Below are 21,755 nucleotides of genomic sequence, written 5' to 3' on the forward strand. Positions count from 1 at the left end.
CTGCAGTGGCTGGGGGTGAGGCTGGCATAGGGGGGTGGTCCATCGAGCAAGAGTCTGCGGATAACTGTTTATTTCAATCGAGCACAAAAGCTTTGTCAGATAAGAGCAGCTGTTCATCTCATGTCTGTATCTGCTATTTGATGAGAAATTTATTGCTATTCTGCTGGGTTTGTGTCCGTCTACTGCGGAGTCTATTAGACGGACGAGTGGCTGGCAGCACGCCAGAGAATGCAGTTTAGATGGAATTTGTGCGCTGCCTGCTGCCTTTGGGAAACGACAATAATGGATTTCCTAGGCTTGGCTGATTGATTTTGTGCGATTTGATTTATTGATCAATACTCTTAAATTTGACATGGAAGCTCGTAAACTAATCTTTATGTGTTCAAGCCATCTTTGCATTGCAGAAAGCAGGACTGATAAAGGATGTCTGAATAGGACCTGGGCTTATCTTCATCATCCAGTGCCCCGTGCTGCCTTGGCAGTATGTGCAGAACACAATCACAAGGCAGGATAGTTGAGATCTATAAATTGATGGAATCCAAAGCCTCCAGCATCGATTACCATTATGACAAACAGCAGTGCACAGAATGTCTGATTATTTTTAGACAAAGATTCTGTGCTCTCAGCACCAATTTTGCTGATGCCGTCGCTGTGTCAGATATCTGCTGTTGATTGCAATTAGTTGCGGCATCAAACGGAGGAAAGCACGGCTGTGAAAGGGTCACCGTTTGTTTTCGGTCAGGGTAAATTGTATTATTTACATCTCTTTTTTTAAATTTGCATCTGTTCGGGGAACTTGGCCAAAGAGGAAGACTGTTTAATTGTCATGGGTACCAACAATGAAATATTGAAAGTCTTAAGGCAGCACAACAGGCCAGTAATCACAGTACTCATAGATAACATCATCAAAACTAAAATCAATAAATTAGAGCTCCTAATAATGGTGCAAAAAGCCCATGGTCCTTCCAAAAGACCCCCTTTACTGTTCTCCCCTCTTCCAAAGGCATTCTGACCTTTCAGTTATAAATCATGGGTGTCTGTTACCCTTCTACTAATCAGTCGCTAGATTGTCCTTTTGCGGGGACATGGAAGGCGAGTCTTCTCGTGTCTTTAGATTGACACAAAGTGCGGGGGTAACACAGCAGGTCGGGCAGCATCTCTGGAGAAGAAGGATGGGTGACATTTTGGATCGGAACCCGTCTTCAGTCCTGACCCGAAACGTCACCCATCCTTTTACTCCAGAGATGCTGCCTGACCCGCTGAGTTACTCCAGCACTTTGCGTCTATCTTTGGAATAAACCAGCATTACTGGTCTTAATGACTACAGGCCTGTCGCACTGACCTCACGAAGACCCTTGAAAGACTTGTGCTGGCCCACCTGAAAAATATCACAACCCTCTCAGGGCGCCCTGCAGTTTGCATCCAATAGATCAGTGGATGACGCAGTTAACCTAGGCCTGCACTTCATCATCCAGCACCTAGACTGCCAGGATGCAAGGATTTTGTTTGTGGATTTTAGCTCTGCATTCAACACCATTGTGCCAGAGCTACTACACTCCAAACTCTCCCAGTTGACTGTGCCTGAACCCCTCTGTCAGTGGATCAGCAACTTCCTGACAGACAGGAAGCAGCATGTGAGGCTGGGAAAGCACATCTCGGACCCGCAGACCATCAGCACAGGAGCACCGCAAGGCTGCATACTCTCCCCTCTCCTCTACACCAACGACTGCACCTCCACTGACTCCTCTGTCAAGCTTCTCAAGTTTGCAGACTACACAACGCTGATTGGACTGATCCAGGATGGGGAGGAATCTGCCTACAGACAGGAAGTGACACAGCTGGCGTTCTGGTGCCAGCGCAACAACCTGAAGCTCAATGCTTTTAAGACAGTGGAATTGATTGTAGACTTTAGGAGAGCTCCCCCTCCCCCCACTCACCATCAACAACACCACAGTCACATCTGTGGAGTCATTTAAGTTCCTCGGAACCATCATCTCCAGGGACCTTAAATGGGGGGCCACCATCGACTCTCCAGTCAAAAATACCCAACAGAGGATGTACTTCCTGCGGCAGCTGAGAAAACACAACCTACCACAGGCAATGATGGTCCAGTTTTATACTGCCATCATAGAGTCTGACCTCACCTTCTCCATCATGGTCTGGTTTGGCTCAGCCACCAAACATGACATCCGGAGACTGCAGCGCATCGTTCGATCAGCCGAGAAGGTTGTTGGCTGCAACCTTCCCCCCGTCGACGAACTGTACACTGCAAGGGCCAGGAAGCGAGCGGGTAAGATCATCTCTGACCCCTCTCACCCTGGCCATAAACTCTTCGAAGCACTTTCCACTGCAAGGCGACTCCGGACTGTCAAAGCCGCCACAGCCAGACATTAAAAACTGCTTTTATCCACGAGCAGTAGCTCTACTCAACAACCAAAAGTCTGTAGCCTCCTTTTGCTCTGGTATTTTATTTAATTCTTCATGTTTAAATTATAATGTTTTATTCTTAATTGTTTACTGTATATCGTGTTGTTAATCGCGAGCCAAGCATCAAGGCAAATTCCTTGTATGTATACATACTTGGCTAATAAAATGTATTCAATTCAATGTTCTTTGTTTCTGCATCTTCTCTTGTCTTTGCTTGACATTCATGTTATCCAGCAGGCTTTGACTGCATAATGAAGGAGGAGGGAACTGATTTTTCTTTGGCTATTTCCATGCCTGGAATGCTAAGATTGGTTGGAGTGTTTGCCTTGTTCTTCACTGTCATCGTGCAGCATTTGCAACCCGCTCTTCCTGGCCAGCCTGCACTGGTTATACCCATCACACCAATGGCCAAGTCCCTGAAGTGTCTTCGTTTGATAGAGCTCAGTCTTAATGCTGCTTTTAATTTTTAATCTTCCAAGCTTACATCTTTATACAGTTTACTCATTAATTCTTTAAAGCCATCTGATTTCCTGCCAGTAATTATCTATAGCTGAATTCATTTCACACCTTGTAACTTCATACATAGCTTAATAGATGCATGGTGTGCGATGTTGCCATGGCATATAATGAAGACTTAAACTTTCCTGTCAAGCTGTGTTTCTGGAGTATTGATGTTTGGAGAAAAGAGTTTCACAAGTGGTAAGCTATCCAAATGTGTCTTTTTATGGAATTCTCCCGGCCCACACTTTGTAGATAAATTATTGCAGCCTTCATATACAAAGGTTATCTGACCTTGTTAAACTTAATAATACTGATTTTAGACAATTGATCTATATCTGCAGACACTTCTGGTGGGTGACCGGAAGGCTAATTCCATAAAAGCAACTGATCTTTTATATTGACTGTTGGCAAATTTCTTAGCATGTCTCACATTAGAATTAGCTGAAACTATGGAGCATTGACAATGCTTTTGCCAATATTTGAGTCAACAGCATTGATATGAGTATTCGACCACTTGCTAAATAAACATATTGAAAGGACATTGAATCATATTGAAACACATTTGACAATTGAGACATCAAACAAAATTAGCTCCATTGTGACTTAGGAATGATATTATAATGTAGCTCACGAAGGGATAGGGAAACAAGGTTTTGTGTTCACATTTTAAAGTAATTTGCAGATAGAATTATTTATTTTTTTGCACTAGTTAAATCTCAGTGACAAAATGCCATTATTTATGATTGATTTACTTAAGTTTCAAATTCACTTTGTTTCTGTGGTTTGAACTATATAATCTGTCATAATTCCTGAACCTGCTGTGTAACAGTTGATGCAAATGATAGTTGAACATTTTCATTTGTGTAATGAATATTTTATAATGGTTGTATACTTTGCAGTGTGGTATACACAAAAAACACCACATTCAATCGAATGACATTTTTTCAAATTGTGTGAAGTTGGAATTTATGAATTTTCTTCTGAGTAAAAATTCTTTGTTCACATCCCTGGATTTCGGTACTTTTTTGCTTCCCTGTCTTCCCTTAATTCTACTCCTCCTCCGATCCATGTTCTTCCCTTTCTACCCATCCTCAGTGTTGCTTCCTTGCTGAGAGGTGGGCAGTGCTTGCCCTCTGACCCATCACCCAAGTGGCCAAACCATGCACATGAAGTCATACGGCACAGAAACTGGCCCTTTGAGCTAACTTGTCTATGAGCAAGATGCCCATATAAGCTAATCCCATTTGCCTGTGTTTAGCCCATATCCGTCTTAACATTTCCTATCCATGTACCTGTCTAACTGCCTTTTAAATCATATTGTGGTACTTGCCACAACTCCCTCCTCTGGCAGCATGTTCCATATACTCACTCCCCTCTGAGTGAAAAAGTTGCCCATCGGGTTCTTTCCCCTCTCCCCTTAAACTTGTGTCCTCTTGGATGTTGACTCTTTGCATTCACCATATCTAATCCCTTCATGGTTTTATACACCTCTACAAGATCACCCTCAGCCTCCTGCATTCCAAAGAATAACGTCCGAGCCTGCCTAACCTCTCCACATTGTTCAGGCAACATCCTTGTAAATCTTTTCTGCACTCTTTCCAGCTGAGTGACACCCTTCCTAAGGCAGGGTGTCCAAAGCGGTACACCATACTCCAGATGTCCACAATACCCCATGTGTCGTACAATGTTGATGATGATTATCAGTGGGCTGAGCTAAGCCTTGCCCTCAGCTTTGGCCTTCCAACTGAGACATCAGAATTTTATCCTGGACCAGATACCTGGCCATTATTTCCCCTCCTCACCCAAGACACTACTGCTGAAGGTGCTGTCTGTCACACAGGAGAGAGACTGAGATTAGATGACACAGCAATGGTTGGGCATTAATTAATTACCTTGACCCACAGAGCATGTTGCAAAAAGATGACACTTGTTTCGAAAGTATCACATTGCGACACTTTTGTAAAAAAAATAATTTTTTTAACTAAAACTAACAGTGAGCCTCACGATGGTGATTTCAATTAACTTCAATCCCTGCAAAAAAATACGCAGTGCTGGAGTAACTCAGTGGGCCAGGCAGCATCCATGGAGAACACAGACATCTGATGTATCAGGGCAGGTCCCTTCTTCAGTCCCCACCCAAAACATTACCTATCCATGTTCTCCAGAGATGCCGTCTGATTGAGTTACTCCAGCACTTTGTGTCTTTTTTTGTAAACCAGCACCTGCAGTTCCTTGTGTTTCCAATCCCTGAGGCTCTTGAAGCCATTTTCAGTTTGGGTTGGTGATGAATCTCTGCAGGTAAAGAGATATCTAAAGGTTTCTCACTCTGCTTCCAAACCTACTTGGCAGCTCACTATTGGAACCAGGCTTGTGATAAATCTTTCAGGACATGTTTAACTTCCTCTAATAATTTGCCTGTTTGTTATCTCATTCGCAGAAGGAGCTGAACTCTGTTGCGTCTGAACTAGCGGCTCGCCAGGAAGAGAGCGAGCAATCTCACAAGCATCTGATAGAACTGAGTCGCGAATTCAAAAGAAATGTGCCAGAGGTATGTGCTTCTCCAAATGCCTAACTAATATTTCAGTAAGTCTAAGATTCACCAGTGTTTAATTGTCATATGTACTGACAACAGAACAATGACATTCTTATTTGCAGCAACATCACAGGCCTGTGACACACTTGTGAATAATACAGGTCTGCCACCGATTATCCGGCAACTGAGGGCCTGGCATCTCCTTTAATCTGCACCAAATCACTTAAAATCTCACCCAGAAGACCCCCTAAAATGTGGCGCCTAGGTCGGATGAGGCGGCCGATCCTAATCTCATTGGGGTCAGCGGGTTGAATTAGTCCCAAGCGGCTGGGGCTCTGGAGCTCCGGACCTGCTGGGGCTGGTATCTCGGTCCATTGACAGACTAAGTAGACTCCTCCTGGAGGCCCTAACCTCAGTTGGACCGGCAAAATGGATAATCCAGAAAGGATCTGGAATCAAGGGTGCCTGAAAATTGGTGGTGGTGGACCTGTACATAAATATTCAATAAATTAATAACCCATTCTAATGCAAACCCCCCCCCCCCCCCCCCAAAGTCCTTAATGCAGCCAAAGATGAAATGGCAATGGAATATTAATTGGTAACTTATCATTTGAAACTTGCCAGAGCTAACCAAAATATATTAAGATAGACACAAAATGCTGGGGTAACTCAGCAAGACAGGCAGCATCTCTGGAGAGAAGAAATGAGTGACGGTTCAAGTCAAGACCCTTCTTCAGCCTGAGTCAGGGGAGATGGAGGCATAGAGATATGGAAGGGTACGGTGTGAAAACACAGATCAAGGGTGACGATGATCAAGGAAAATGTAGAATGGTTCATTGATAGTTGAGGGCAAGGCGATAACGAGACATACAATCAGTTACATTTAATCAGGAGGACAGTGAAACTAGGATGGGGAAAGATGGAGAGAAGGGGAAAGCAAGACTCTGGCTAATCAGGCTTGCTTTTCCAAAAGAGGAAATATTTTCCCACTTTAGCTTCCTCTTGGCCAAAGTAACTAAGAAGCCTATTCCAATATATCTGCATCATCCAGGCATGGATTGAGAATTGAAGCAAACTTCCATTGTGGTTCAGTTCCAATTGTTCTTATGCAGGGCAAAGGGTCTGTTCTTGCGTTGTACTGTTCTATGTACTTGCTATTTACTCTATATCTCCTACCAGAGTTTGCCTTCTAATTCTGGAGATGGTGCCCCCATAGCTGTAATGGTTTCAAAGGTCCCCATTAGCTCACATGGAAGCTTATTGCTACTTTACATGAACTTTAAGTAAAAAGCTGTTATGACTATAAGCCAGCCGTAACAATATTTGTGTGTAGATTGTGTCTTTGATCAAAATACAGGTGCCCCCATGATCTTAATTTGATTGTGACCTGCTGATGTTGCATAGACACTCAGGAGAAAGTTTTTTGCATTGTTGAGAAGTTGATGCTTTGAGACAGTTTTGGTTTTGTGTGGTGGTAATGGATGCGTCAGTATGAGGGTGGAGAACTGAAATCGTGAAGTGTGCGTCATTTGACCCAGCAGATTGTCATTTAAGACTGCTTGGATTTGTTCTAAAAACTGTTTCACCATGAGTCCAATTGAATTTGACACATTTTTTAAATTTGGTCCTTGCCTGAAAAGGCCTATTTGGTCGACATTAATGTTGTACAGGTACCAATTTTTTTTTTTAAGTTTGGATTATTTTTGGCGCTGATGATGTGAGAACATGTAGTATGGAGTTGTTTTAAGCAGCTGCTGCAAACCGGAGCCTATTACACCCGAGAAGAAACAATCGGCTCCATTTTCTTTGGAGAAATGTACAAGTGCAGTGAGGTGCTGCTGAAATGTTTTAAAGCAGTTTAGTTTAGAGATACAGCGTGGAAAATGGCCTTTCAGCCCACCGAGTCCATGATGACCAGCAAATCACCCTACGTTAATTTTATCCTGCATACTTGGGACCATTTTAGTCGCTAATTAATCTACAAAACCACACGTCTTTGGGATGTGGGAGGAAACCGGAGCATCCGGAGAAAACCCACCCAGTCACAGAGAATTTACATGCTCTGTACAGACAGCATGCATAGTCAGGATCGAACCTGGGTCTCTGGCGCTGGGAGGCAACCGCTCGCATTATTGTGTTAATTATTGTGGGGGGGGGGGGGGGGGGGGTTTGTATTTTCGATGCAGCGGAGCAGTTTTATCAAAAGAAATGGTGAGGCGGCCAATATTTTAAAGCTACTCTAACCCAGATGGAAGGAGAGAAAAAAAACTATATATGAATTGTATGAGGGAGGAGCTGTTGATCTGGCAGGTTGTGGAAGCTGGATAAAGATAATCCCAATTTTAAAATGTTCTATTTCAGTTTACTAGAAGCTTCTGGGGAGATGATGACTGTATAGTGGATAAGACGTTTTTTTATTGGAGAGAACAGTAAGCTACCTGCACCAGAGAATAACCCAATAATACTGCATTATAGCAGTCTGCATTTAAACCATTAGTCAACAGAGGTCAGCATAGATGACTTTAATCTGAAAACCTCCTGTTACCTCATAATTATTGTTTAGGTATTGGTGGAAAGCACAGTCAGTGTTGGTTAAATTATTGGCATTGTTATCAATGAATAAGGTAGAAATTTGCAGGATAGCTACCGAGCATTCGGCCCATTGTGCTCATGCCACCCTGATGAGTGGCACTATTTCAGTTGCTCCTACGTTCCAGCTCTCCGTTGAAAGACCTGCAGGTTACAGCTCTCGGTCTATTAAAAGTCTCTTCTATAAGCGTTGAGAGTTTGCGCGGCAAAGTGGCGCAGCAGTAGAGTTGCTGCCTCACAGTGCCAGAGATCCAGGTTCGATCCTGACTACGGGTGCCGTCTGTATGGAGTTTGTATCAATGACCACATGACTTTTCTCCGGGTGCTCTGGTTTCCTCCCACACTCCAAAGATGTACAGGTTTGCAGGTTAATCAGCTTTGGTAAAAATTGTAAAGTGTCCCTGGTGTGCCAGATAGTGTGAATATATGGGGTGATCGCTGGTCAGCGTGGACTCAGTGCGCTGAAGGGCTTGTTTCTGCGCTGTATCTCTAATGTCTAAAGCCTCTCACCACCCATTTATGCAGCTGTTTGAGTGAGAAAAAATGTCTACTCAACTCTCACATAGATTGAACATACATTATTATTCTGTATTCTGCTTAATTTCAAAGATTTCCCAAGCTTCCTGATATTTAACACAGGTATATCTTGTGTTAATATGATGTGAAATTAAATGATAACGTTCTTTGGAGGGTGGAGAAAATGTATTTTAAAATCTTTCAAAATTAGACCGAGTCCAAATGTAAGAACAGAAGGAATATCAAAGTTGTACTTTGTATTGTGCACCAGCTCTCCAGGTCATTGATGGTGAAGTACAAGATAAAGGGTTATTGCAGAAGCTCAGGGAATAAGCAGCGTGCGTGTAGGAAGGAACTGCAGATGCTGGTTTGCACCAAAGATAGACACAAAGTGTTGGAGTAACTTAGCAGGTCAACCAGCATCTCGGGATAGAAGGAATTGGTGACATTTCGGGTCGAGACCCTTCTTCTTCACCCAAAAGTCAATCATTCCTTCTATCCCGAGATGTTGCCTGTCCCGCTGAGTTACTCCAGCACTTTGTGTCTATCTAAGGAGAACAGAGCCAAGGAGCTTCACATCCGCATTCAAGTTTAAATTCCCTTAGAGACTGCAATTTCCTGTCACTAAGATACTATGCACACAAGAGAAAATTGGGTCAATCTTCCAAAGGTATGGAGAATATGTGACGTTTTGGATCGAGACCCTTCAGACTGCAGCCAGTGAGCTGGATTTGTGATGCTCGTACTGGGGATCTTTGAAGGCACTTTCAGAAACTAAAGGTGCACGTGATTTTTTTGGGGGCCAAATTTTCCCACTTCCTTTTCCTGTTGTGGCATCTACTCGTCAATCTTACAGAACACTACTCTCGCCCACTGCACACCCCTCTGTCCCTAGAATTTCTTCAGAGATACAGCGTGGAAACAGGCCTGCCGGCCCACAGAGTTCACACCAACCAGCGATCACCCCGCACACATTAGCACTATCCTACACACTAGGGACAATTTTACAATTTTACCGATGCCAAATAACCTATAAACCTGTATGTCTTCGGAATTTGAGAGGAAACCTGAGCACCCAGAGAAAACCCACGCGATCACAGGGAGAATGTACCAACTCCGTACAGACAGCACCCGTAGTTATGATTGAACACGGATCTCTGGCACTGTAAGGCATCAACACCCGACCTCGGGTGTTTCACAGAGGAAGAGGATTTAACTTTCTGGTGCCTTTCCCCACAGTGGAAAGTTTTGATTCTGCTGTGGGGGGACGTTTGTGTTGAACTCTATAATGTGTTGTGTCCATTTTATTCTTTTTTTTTTAACCTTTTTCTATGGTTTGTAATGAAACTTATTATTTAATTTATGTAAAGCACTTTGGTGTCAATGCGAGTTGACTTAAAACGTGCTATATAAATAAAACTTACTTACTTACTAACACTACTGCTGCATCACTGCGCTGCCCTTTTCTCTGCTTAAAACCCGTTCCCTCCTAAACGTGTTCTAGTTCTGATGACTAGTTCTGGACATGAAATATAAACACGGCCCTGTCCAGAGCTGCCTGACCTGCTGAAAGTTTCCAGCATTTTAACTTTTATGACTTGGCCTTTCCTACCCCAAGTTTGACCTTTTTGATGACCCTGCTCTCGTTGACGTCAATTGGCTCTCTTTACTCAACTTCTCATCTAGTTAAAATTCTCATTCCAGCCTCTTTCAGAACAAGCAGGCGGTGGCAGGCACAATTACAACATTTAAAAGGCATTCGGGCTGTTGATGCATTAGATCTAATTTTGACAGATTTTGTATAAATCTTTACCACTTTTCAAGAAATTTTATATGTGCCATTCTTATTCTTCCGATAAGAAAGGCACGGAAATACAGACTTTTTCCAGGCAAACAGGATAAATCCAGACCGTTTGGATGAGGTGGGCCGATAGTGCCTGTTTATTTTCCGTACAAATCTACTTAAATTCCTTTTTGGCCTGTAACAACCACCTTACTTCCACCGGAGTCTGAAGAAGGGTCTCGATCTATTCCTTTTCTCTAGAGATGCTGCCTGACCCGCCGACTTGCCCATACCTACCAATGTTCCGTCTACACTAGTCTCACCTGCCTGCATTTTGTCTATCATCAGTGTGAAGCAGCATCTATGGTTCCTTCCTTCTCCCTATGGCCGCTCCAGAAAGACTTCCAAAGTCACTCTTCTCGAACTTCTCCTGTTTATTCGCTGCACTCAATTCTGTTAGAATTCTTTAAATGAAGGTTTATAAAATAATGGATAATATGGATTATCATAGACTTTATTTCCCAGGGTGGGGGAGTCTAAATATCGAGGGGATCTGGGTGCCATTTTTTTTCAACAAAGGGTGGTGGGTTCATGGAATGAGCTGCCACAGGAAGTGGTTGATGCAGGTTTAATTAGTCTTACAGTGTGGAAACGGGCCCTTTGGCCCAACTTGCCCATCCCGACCAACATGTCCCATCTACACTAGTCCCACCTGCCTGCATTTGGCACATATCCCTCTAAACCTGTCCTATCCACGTACCTGTCTAACTGTTTCTTAAACATTACAATAGTACCTGCTTCAACTACCTTCTGCATGAGTGGATTGTGCTGACATCATTGTTTAATCTTAAAACTTTGTATTTCAGGAGATTAGAGAAATGGTTGCACCTCTCCTAAAGACCTTCCAAGCTGAGGTAAGCTTTTCAAATTTGATAGCATGACAAAATAATCCCAATGTTTTTCCAAAGGTTCATTGTTGTCTTGAAATATACTCGATAAAATCAAGATACTTTTAAAACTGAATAAGTTCCTCGTATCTCTCGATTGAGCCAGGTTTGTTTTTTAGCCGAGGTTCGTATCTGTTCATCACTTACTCTTCTTTCCCAATTCCCAAACGTCGTGCCAATCCCGTCTATTGTTGCAGATACTTGTTGCTTTTATTCAACTTCGCAGATCACATCTGAGATTCCTCATAAACCCCATAATTTGTCCTCGTAATTCATTTTCACTCGCTCTGCAGTTTATATTTTACACTGTTGTCATCTGACCGCACTCGGGCTACGATGTCAGTGTTATTGTTCCATGTCATCTTAACCTAAATGTACCTAGATGTTATTGTTACATTGTTGTGTGTATACTTAAAAATGTTGCATTATTTTTTTTGTAATGACAAAGCACCTCCAAATTAATTTCTTTCAATATCTGTCCTGGCATTCCAGAATAAAATGCTTAATTATTCACGTTGTATGGGTATAAAATCTCATCACTTGTACATGACTACGCTGATAAAATGGTGTACTGCATCACAGAAAATTATTGCCTGCTTTGTTAAATCCCAACAATTTACAGTATCTGCAATACACGGACAGAGTGTTATTGCTCTGTTATATTTCTGTCTTACCTAGTATTCTGGTCAAGCTAGGATATTTGAAAGCCCATCTCTGCTAATATTTTTCATGGAGAAATTGAAGAAATAAACTTCAGTCCATGTTACTGTTGCCATAGAGAAAAATGTTTTAATTTCACGGCCAATTGTTCATTAGTGCTTTATTGTCACATGTGCAAAATAAAGTGAAATTATTTTTGAGTCGACAGATTTGCAACCATTTCCAAAGCCCACGCGTTAGATCTTGTGGAGCGGTGCCCGTTCCGGGCGAAACCCTGGATGGTCCAACTTGGCTTTGCCTCCTCCAGCACGCACCCCCTCCCCCCGCCTCCTCCTGTGTCGCTCACCCCTCCCACTTTTTTTTACTCTCTCCACACCATCTTTACCTTCCCCTGCCCCCTTGCCTCCTCCCTTGCCACCTACTGCCCTCCAGCCCCCTCCCTGCCTTCCTACTTCATTTAAGATGGAATGTGAACTGGTTTAATCCAAAACCTATGGTCATAAACTTAAACAAAGAAACTACAAAGGATGCATTAAGAGCAAGTTGGCTGTACTTGGTTAAATGGCATGGCCGTGGATAGGCAATACATAACATTAAGGAACAAAAGCCATAAATGCCACAGCTGCACATTCCTTCCAGAGAAAAAAGCACAAAAAAAATAGTGACTACTATGATTAATGGAAAAAATTAAGAGTAGTCTTAGATTCAAAGAGGAGGTTTATACATTTTCCTATCGGATATTAAACCTAATGCCTCTGTCCCACTTAGAAAACCTGAACGGAAACCTCTGGAGACTTTGCGCCCCACCCAAGGTTTCTGTGCATTTCCCGGAGGTTTTGTCAGTCTCCCTACCTGCTTCCACTACCTGCAACCTCCGGGAACCGCACGGAAACCTTGGGTGGGGCGCAAAGTCTCCAGAGGTTCCCGTTCAGGTTTCCTAAGTGGAACAGGGGCATAATAGGATTATGAAGTGTCAAATTCAGCGAATGTGTACCAAGAATGTGATTGAGAAGAATGATACAGGGTTAAACCTGCAAGGAACATAAAAGTGGACTGTAAAAGTTTCTAGAAGTGTGTGGAAAGCAAAAGATTGGTGAGCTCATTGGAGAATTGTTGCATTTTCATCAGGGAATAAAGAAATCACAGAGCTGCTAATCAGATACAGCTTTATACGTGATTGATCAATACGTTTTTAGAATAACACGCTTGTTCATTTAACACCAAAGCTTGTTTACACGCTGGTATTGTTGGAATAACGTGCACAAATATACACCTGGCAGCGTAATCTGGTATATGTTTCATTTACTCGGTTTTAAAATTACGCTCAGCTGTTTAAGAATGCATCCCTTGCCTAAAACACAAGGTGCCTGGACTTTGTTTTAGTCTTCGAGGAAGGGAACGCATGTATCTTCCCAGAAATGCTGGGGAACAAAGGTGTGATTGAAAAGGGGGAATGAAAGGAAATTAGCTGTATTTTTTTTTAAATATCAAGTTGTGCTGGTAAGAGCACGGAAAATCAATAAATTCCCCGGCTCGCATCCCAGCTAGTCTCCCAAGTTATCGATGCTTAGGATTGATGCATTGATTTGCATTGATGTCCTCTTCTGAAATTCACTCGGTTATTGACCAGTTCTTGCAGATTGTCTGTCTGTAGCAAATATTATCCTGCTGCTGGTTTAAAAGAAAGCTGCAGAAAAAATAGAGATGGAATAGATGATGGAGAACTAGTGGATGTGGTATATTTGGATTATCAGAACTGAAATTTCACAAAGGAAGTCAGTTTGCATAATTAGGGCACGTGGAATTGGAAATGGGGTGGGGCGGAGGTAACATATATCTGGGCGGAAACCTGTTTTGTCAGAACGGAAACAGAGTGGGCATGAGAAAGGTACGGGAGAAGACAAGGAGTAACTCAGTGGGTCAGGCAGCATCTCTGGGGAATATGTTGGGTGACATTTCAGGTCTTTACAGAATTTTTTACAATCAAATGTATAAAGCTTTGTATGATGAAAGTTACATGGAAATTGTTCGCTTTTTCTCATTTTTTCCTGCTAGTTCTGAATAACTCTTGGGGTAATATTGGTGGAGTTTTAGTTTCGAGATACGGCGTGGAAATGGGCCTTTTGGCCCACCGTGTCCACGCGAATCAACAATCACCAGGATGTAGGTTCTATCATACACACTAGGACAATTTACAGAAGCCAATTAACCTACTAACCTGTATGTCTTTGGAGTGTGGGAGGAAACCAGAGCACCTGGAGAAAACCTACGTGGATGTACAAACTTCATACAGAGAAGCACCTGTAGTCAGGATCAAACCCAGGTTTTTAACGCTGCAAGGCAGCAACTCTACTGCTGCGGTGCTGTGGCACTTCTCAAATACAGGAGAGGAAAGGTTTGGAGGAATGTGGGATCAGCTCGGTTCGGCAAATTAGTGAGCATGGATGAGTTGGGCTGAAGAGCGTGTTTTCGTCAATTTCGCACAATTGTATGATTCTCATGTGTGGAGAAATTGTGTCTGTGATGCTTGTAATTACTTGAATTCAGAAGAATGCTTCAGAGCAAAGGGACCCGGCATGGGGGGGGGGGGGGGAGGGGGGAATAAGAACAATGGAGGACCCAGCATGGGGGGGACCAAGTATTCAATTCAATTCAATGCTGGGTGTTCTCATTAAAATGTACCAAATTCTGACTGAGCCAGACAGACAAACCATGAGGATGTGGTAACTTTTGGGTTTAGGGTGAGACATTAGCCAGTAGATGTGGAGACACTTCTTCACTGGGTGAACCTGTGAAATTATTTGCCACAGAGGGCAGTGGAGGCCTTGTTGATTAATGTATTGAGAACATAGACCATAACATAGATCTAATCTCGATGTAGAAACAAGGAACTGCAGATGTTGGTGTACAAAGTGCTGGAGTAACTTAATGAGTCAGGCAGCATCTCTGAAGAGCGTGGGTAGGTGAATTTGGGGTCGGGACCCTTCTTGAGAATTAGATTACAACTATTCTCAATAGTTCAATGGTTCTATACTATCACATGTACCAAGGTACAGTGAAATACTTTGTTTGTGTACAGATCAATCAGCTTATTGCCATAGATTAAGTACAATCCCCCATTGTGTACAGAATGTGCCGAAAAAGGCCATTGAGTCCATAAGTCGCCTGGTTTAGGCACTGTTTTACAGTCTCGGCTGCAGCTGGCCATGAAGGCCCGTTGCATCTCCTCTGCCTGCATATGCCCAATGTCCCTCCATTTAATGACGAGGGAGGTAGATTTTGAAAGTCAAAAGATATCAATGCGGGTGAATGGGAGCATGTTATTGAGATAGAGGATAAGTCCAGGTCCCCCTGCTCCTTGTTTCCCAGCAGAGCAGCGATCAGTTGGGTAAGATTGTTGTGGCTTTCTCCGACTGCAGTGCGGCTGCAGGAATTCATTGCCGAGTGACTTTGGTTCCTACATCAAATGGTAAATATGCTGCACTGAGAAACCATTGAATGCGTTGCGGCTATCCAAGCTTTTCAATGCCCACTTATCCTCCACCTCTGCATTTCCCTGTATTATTTTTATATTCTACCCTTTTAATCTATTCAATCGACCCTCTTGAAACGATGTATTAGTCTCTAACTGCTAATAATCAGTTTCAAATTTTCTCTTCCTTGTATCCCTCATTGTTGATGATGTTAAAAGCATCTACGAACATCCTTATCTAATTATTATTAATCCCTGAACATTCACTCTTCTCAGTATTTTGGTAATGGTTACGCGGTGTTGAATAGGTGGGTCCTACACAAATTAAACAACATCATCTTCCTTTTACATTCTGTGCTTTTACATATCAAAGCAACAAAATCCCATTTGCCTTGTATTTGCTGCCCCTTATATATGCGTTCCCAGTTAAAAATCTGTATTATATCTACCACCTTATTCCGCATAATTTAAGAGTTATTTACTAAGAAGGGTGCACTTTTACTTGCCTCACTGAATCAACGGTTGTAGGCAGTAAGATGGTTGATACAAGATAGATTTTTTAATGGGCAGCACTGTGGCGCAGCTGGTGGAACTGCTATCACCTCACAGCGCCAATAACCCAGGTTCGATCCTGACCTCGGGTGCTGTCTGTGTGGAGTTTGCATGTTCTCCCTGTTACCACGTGGCTTTCCTCCGGGTGCTCCGGTTTTCTCCCACATCCCATAGACGTGCAGGTTTGTAGGTTAATTGATCCTCTGTAAATTGCCCCTAGTGTGTGGGTAACATGGAATTAATGTGAATATGGGTGATGAATAGTTGGCGTGGGCTGGAGGGCCTGACTCCACACTGTATCTCTAAACTAAACAAGGAACATAAAGGACACCAAATATAAGGCAATAATGTTACTGACTGGAACTCTCATCTTTCATAAAAGATAAGGCAAAATATTGTGCTATTCATTAAAATCATTACCACTCTGGGTATAGTTTGTTTTGCTATTGTCACATGTGCCAAGTACAGTGAAAAGCATCTGTTTGCATGCTGTCCAGTCAAAGAAAAGATGTTACATGATTATAATCAAGTCATACACATTGCGCAGATATAGGATGACGAGCACAACATTTAGCACAAATATGCAACATTGAAATCCGATCAAGTCCGATTATCGGTCTCCAATGAGGTAGATGGGAGGTCAGGACCGCCCTCTCTGAACACCGCATAATCATCTTTCCCATGAATTTATGCTTATTGAGGTTATTGCTAGTTTTAGGCGGACTGCTAAGAGCCTTTCAGAACAAGAAGACACTGAGTTTGATGAAACATTTGCGATGCTCAGCTGATAGTTATTATAGCCATGCATCATTAAGCCTAGACCGAACAAAATAAGAAAAAAAACTTCTTATTAATAGAAAAAGATAAAATGAAACTGAGCCGACTTCTAAAGGACAAACTCCAATCAATTATCGTAATTTATTGTGGTCATTAATGTCAAACTTGCTTTGTACCATAATACTGTTTAAAAAGAAAAGTGAAGTTGATTGTATTAATTTGTCCTGATCTCGTGAGGGTTTAAACTGTGACGAATATAAATCGGAAGTAGACGGCTGTTTAGTTTCATATGGGGGTTTTATTTTATCTATGTTTGCAATTAACAATGGTAAGAGGAAATTGATATGAATGAAATAAATTTTGCTTACAGTAATTTCCAAACTAATAATTCACACCATGAAAATTAAAAATGTAATTGTGGTTAGAACTTTAGCACCACTCTTAATCTGATGTTTATCTTCTGGAATGTGTATTGAATGGAGCAATCAGCTGACATTCAGAGTGATTTTATTATTTATTGAAGAGTTTTGTCTAAATGTCAATACGTATTTTCCATTTTTAAAGTTTAATAATAGAGCTTTTGAGGCCTGCTTCTGTCCCCTGCCCCCAAAGACTGAAAGTTAAACATATGATTTTCTTGATGTCGGCTGTGGTTAATAACACAAATATATTGACTTGCTTTCTTTGCAAGAAAGGCCAGCTTGTGCAGGTGTTAGCTGTGAGCCGCCATGGGACTTGCACAGTCCACTTCTATCCAGGGGCTGATGGAAACCTCGCAGGATGGAAATTAAAATATTAAAATCTTCCAGAGTTAACACGCAGAGATGGAAACACGCATTATGTATAAGGGTCCAAAATGGGAAATGGCTATCGCTTTCCACTAGCATGGGTAACTCTTTAATTTTGGCAAGATGATGTATGAGCTTAAGAATGAGGAGCAGATATAACACTATCAACCTTTGAGGTCAATTGTTAATATCATTGCTGATGTTGTGCTGCTGCAAGTAAGAATGTCATTGTTCTATCTGGGCCATATGACAATAAAACACTTGATTGGAACCTGGTCCCTACATTGCCTGATGACTCTCAGTAATCTCATCCTCTTGCTTGGGAAGAATCTGTTTAAGCTTAACTTAAAATAATTTTAAGACTCTACCCAGACTCTCAACCCATGGCAAATTTCACTTGATTGTTATTTGGCAACTCCTTTAAATAATGACTCCTAGTTTTAGATTGTTTGATAAGAGGAAGCATCCTCACCCCATTCACCCTGACAAATCCCATCAGCATCTTACAAGTCTTCCCTCGCTTTTCCAAATGCATGTCAATATAAACCTCGTCTGCCCAACTTTTCCTGAAGAGGGATCCGGATGGGGGTCTGCCGAGAACGATGGGGGGATCCGGGTGGGGGGCCGCCTGTGGCCATGTGCGGCGGCAGGCCTGGTTCGCCGCTGCGAGCAGAAGATGAGATTGTCAGATGAACCTTTCGTAACTTTGTCGGCATCAGAACCTGGTGACTCGTCTGCGCTGCCTAGATGAGGTCTGCTGTACGATTTTACCAGGCTTTATGCAAAACAAAGCATTTTATAGTAGCCAAGTACATGACAATAAGGTATCGTTGAATTGAATCATTAATGAGACAACTGACCTTTCTCTGAACTGCTTCCAATGCACCAACATCCACCCTTCAAACAAAAGACCAGTACTGTACACAATGGTCTCACTATTGTCGCATATAATTGAAGTATCACCTCCTTACTTTTAGTTCAGAGAGACACAGCATGGAAACAGGTCCTTCAGTCCATAATTTCCATGGTGGCGATTGGTCACCCAGTCACACTTGTTCCATGTTATCCCACTTTCCAGACATATTCGGGGAAATTTAGAGGCCAATTAACCTACAAACCTGCACATTTTTAGGATGTTGGAGGAAACCCCGCCGGTCACAGGGAGAACATGCAAACTCCACACAAATAGCAACTAAGGTCAGGATCAAACCCGGGTGACTGGTGCTGTGAGGCAGCAGCTCTACCAGCTGCACCACTGTGTCGCTCATAAATTCCATTCAATTTAATAGTAATCAAAATAACATTTCCTACTTACTTATGCATACTAGCTGTGTGTGAAACCTACATGAGGGCACCCAACATCCCACCACCACCCTGCCCCCAATGTTCTTCAATCCCTCAACATTTAGATGAAATCACATTTCCTAATTTCTCCTGTTAATATGGACAATTTCACATTTTCCCACATTATACTCTGCCATTTGATGCCTACTCACGTATTTTCCTTCATAGTTTCTCATGACAGCTTCAAGAATTTCCAACCTATCTTTGCATCATCAGCAAATTTAATGACCTTTCCTTTGATACCATCATCCAAATTATCGATGTAAAATGTTGAGGCACCAGCACAGTAGTTTCTGCAGCGATTGCATCTTGTCACCTTGCAACAGCCCCATTTATACCTGCTCTCTTCATCCTGTTAGTCAGTCAAACTTGTTTAGGTCTAGGTTTATGATTGTCACGTGTAGCGAGGTACAGTGAAAAGCTTTGTTTTGCATGATATCCAAACACATCAGATATACCATGTATAAAGCCAAACTCGAGTACAATAGATGCAGCAAAGGAGATACTGTTTTCAGATTGGACTTGCACATTGGACTTTGTCTATGGAAGTGATGCCTCAAATGGGCTAGAAGTGAATGGAACAGGTTCCCAGCTTATGGAAGGACCAGTTCAGAAGCCTGAAAATGGAGGGGAAGAAGCTGTTCCTAAGTCTGGTGGATCGCTCTTTCGAGCTTCTGTACTTCTACTGGACGGGAGCAGGGAGATGAAAAAATGACCAGGGTGGGACGTTGATTATGTTGGCTGCTTTTAGGAGGCGCGTGTAGATGGAGTCATTGGAGGGGAATCTGGTCTGTGAGAAGGATCAGAGCCACCCTCCTGAGCCATTAGCTTTTATGTTCCACTTAAATCAATCAGATTCCTTCTGGAAAATTAGGTACAGTACATCTACACCTTTGTCCTCAACATATTTTTCTACTTAATGGAGTTCCAATAAATTGGTCAAGCATAAGTTCCCTTTTGCAAAACCATGTTGGTTTTGATTGATTATCTAGACTTTTTCAGTGTGCAACAATGTCTATAATTTTATCCATAGCAGATGTTAAGTTGAGTGAACTGCGTTTCTTGTGTTCCATCTCCTTTCCAACTGTTCTGGTGGCTAAAGAACCACAGTCTATCAGGTCTTTATGTTTGAGATATCTTCCTAGATGAGCCACCCTTTTTTCAAATTCAGAAATACTAAAGCACGTCGCCTCTGCAGCTGATCATACAGCTTCCAATTAAACAGGGCCAGAAGCAGCAATGATGATAATTGCTGAAGACCTTTGGATGATTGACCCAATTTTCTTTTGTGTGCTTTGTATATTGGTGATGGGAAATTGTAGTCTCTAAGGGAATTTAAACTTGAATGCTGATGTGAAGCTCCTTGTCTCTGCTCTATTTCATGGCATGGTCATTTATGGCGTTTACTTTTGTGATACATTGCGGAAACAGGCCCTTTGGCCCACCGAGCCCGTGCCGACCAGCGATCACCCCATGCACTAGCACTATTCTACACACTAGGAACAATGTCCAATTTTTACCGAAGCTAATTAACCTACAATCCTGTAGGTCTTTGGAGTGTGGAGGAAACTGGAGAAAACCAATGCGGTCACAGGGAGAACGTACAAACTTCGTACAGACAGCGCCCCTAGTCAGGGTTGAACCCGGGTCTCTGGCGCTGTAAGGCAGCAACTCTGCTGCTGGGCCACCATGTCACCTCTTTCCTGCTTGTTGTGTCACCACTGGGCATGGCAGAAGTACCAACCTGTGACATTTGGTAAAAGCCAATAAAATATGCTAGAAATCTTGTTTAACATTTTGATGTTACAATAAGTTTGTCATCGAGTCATACAGCATGAAACAAGCCCTTCAGCACAACTCGTACATGCTGACAAAGATGCCAGTCTAAGCTGGTCCCATTTGCCTGTACATGTCCAAGTGTCTTTTAAATGGTGTTATACAATTACCTCCTCAATTATCTCCTCTGGCAGCTTGTTCCATATACCCACCACCCTCTGTGTGAAAAAGTTGCCCCTCGGGTTCCTATCAAATTTTGCCCCACTCATCTTACACATATGTCATCTGGTTCTTTTTTCTCCTACTCTGGGTAAAAGACTATGTGCATTCTTCCTATCTTTTGCCCTTGTTATCTTATACACCTCTGTAAAATCAGCATCCTGTACTCCAAGGAATAAAGTCCTAGCCTGCCCAACCGCTACTGATCCCACTACTGGCCACATCTTCCCATCTCCGCCCCTTTCTGCTTTCCACAGTAACCGTTCCCTCCGAAACTCCCTGGTCAACTCATCCTTTAACATGCAAACCACCCCCTCCCCAGGTACTTTCCCCTGCAACCGCAGGAGAATCAACACCTGCCCCTTTACCTCCCCCCTTGACTCCATCCAAGGACCCAAACAGTGTTTCCAGGTGAGACAGAGGTTCACTTGCACCTCCTCCAACCTCATCTACTGCATCCGCTGTTCCAGGTGTCAGCTTCTCTACATTGGCGAGACCAAGCACAGGCTCGGCGATTGTTTTGCTGAACACCTCCACTCAGTCCGTCTTAACCTTCCTGATCTCCCGGTGGCTCACCACGTCAACTCCCCCTCCCCATTCCCAATCTGACCTTTCTCTCCTGGGCCTCCTCCATTGTCAGAGTGAGGCCCAGTGCAAATTGGAGTAACAGCACCTCATATTTCGCATGGGTAGCTTACACCCCAGCGGTATGAATATGGACTTCTTTAACTTCAGATAGCCCTTGCTTTCACTCTCCATCCCCTCTCCCTTCCCAGTTCTCCCACCAGTCTTACTGTCTCCGACTACATTCTACCTTTGTCCCGCCCCCTCCCCTGACATCAGTCTGAAGAAGGTTCTCGACCCGAAACGT

The 21,755-nt window shown here is 42.8% G+C and overlaps 1 protein-coding gene across 1 annotated transcript in view; it reads left to right on the top strand.

Annotated features, from left to right (window-relative positions):
- The window catches only part of cux2 (cut like homeobox 2), a 277,032-nt gene that overhangs the window by 122,246 nt on the left and 133,031 nt on the right, over positions 1–21,755 (top strand). Inside the window, exons 2-3 of the mRNA XM_033043025.1 lie at positions 5,366–5,476; positions 11,216–11,263. Of these exons, the coding sequence (XP_032898916.1) occupies positions 5,366–5,476; positions 11,216–11,263 (159 nt within the window). The remainder of the gene's footprint in view (positions 1–5,365; positions 5,477–11,215; positions 11,264–21,755) is intronic.

Source organism: Amblyraja radiata, chromosome 25, assembly GCF_010909765.2.
Source record: "Amblyraja radiata isolate CabotCenter1 chromosome 25, sAmbRad1.1.pri, whole genome shotgun sequence".
Classification (NCBI taxonomy): domain Eukaryota; kingdom Metazoa; phylum Chordata; class Chondrichthyes; order Rajiformes; family Rajidae; genus Amblyraja; species Amblyraja radiata.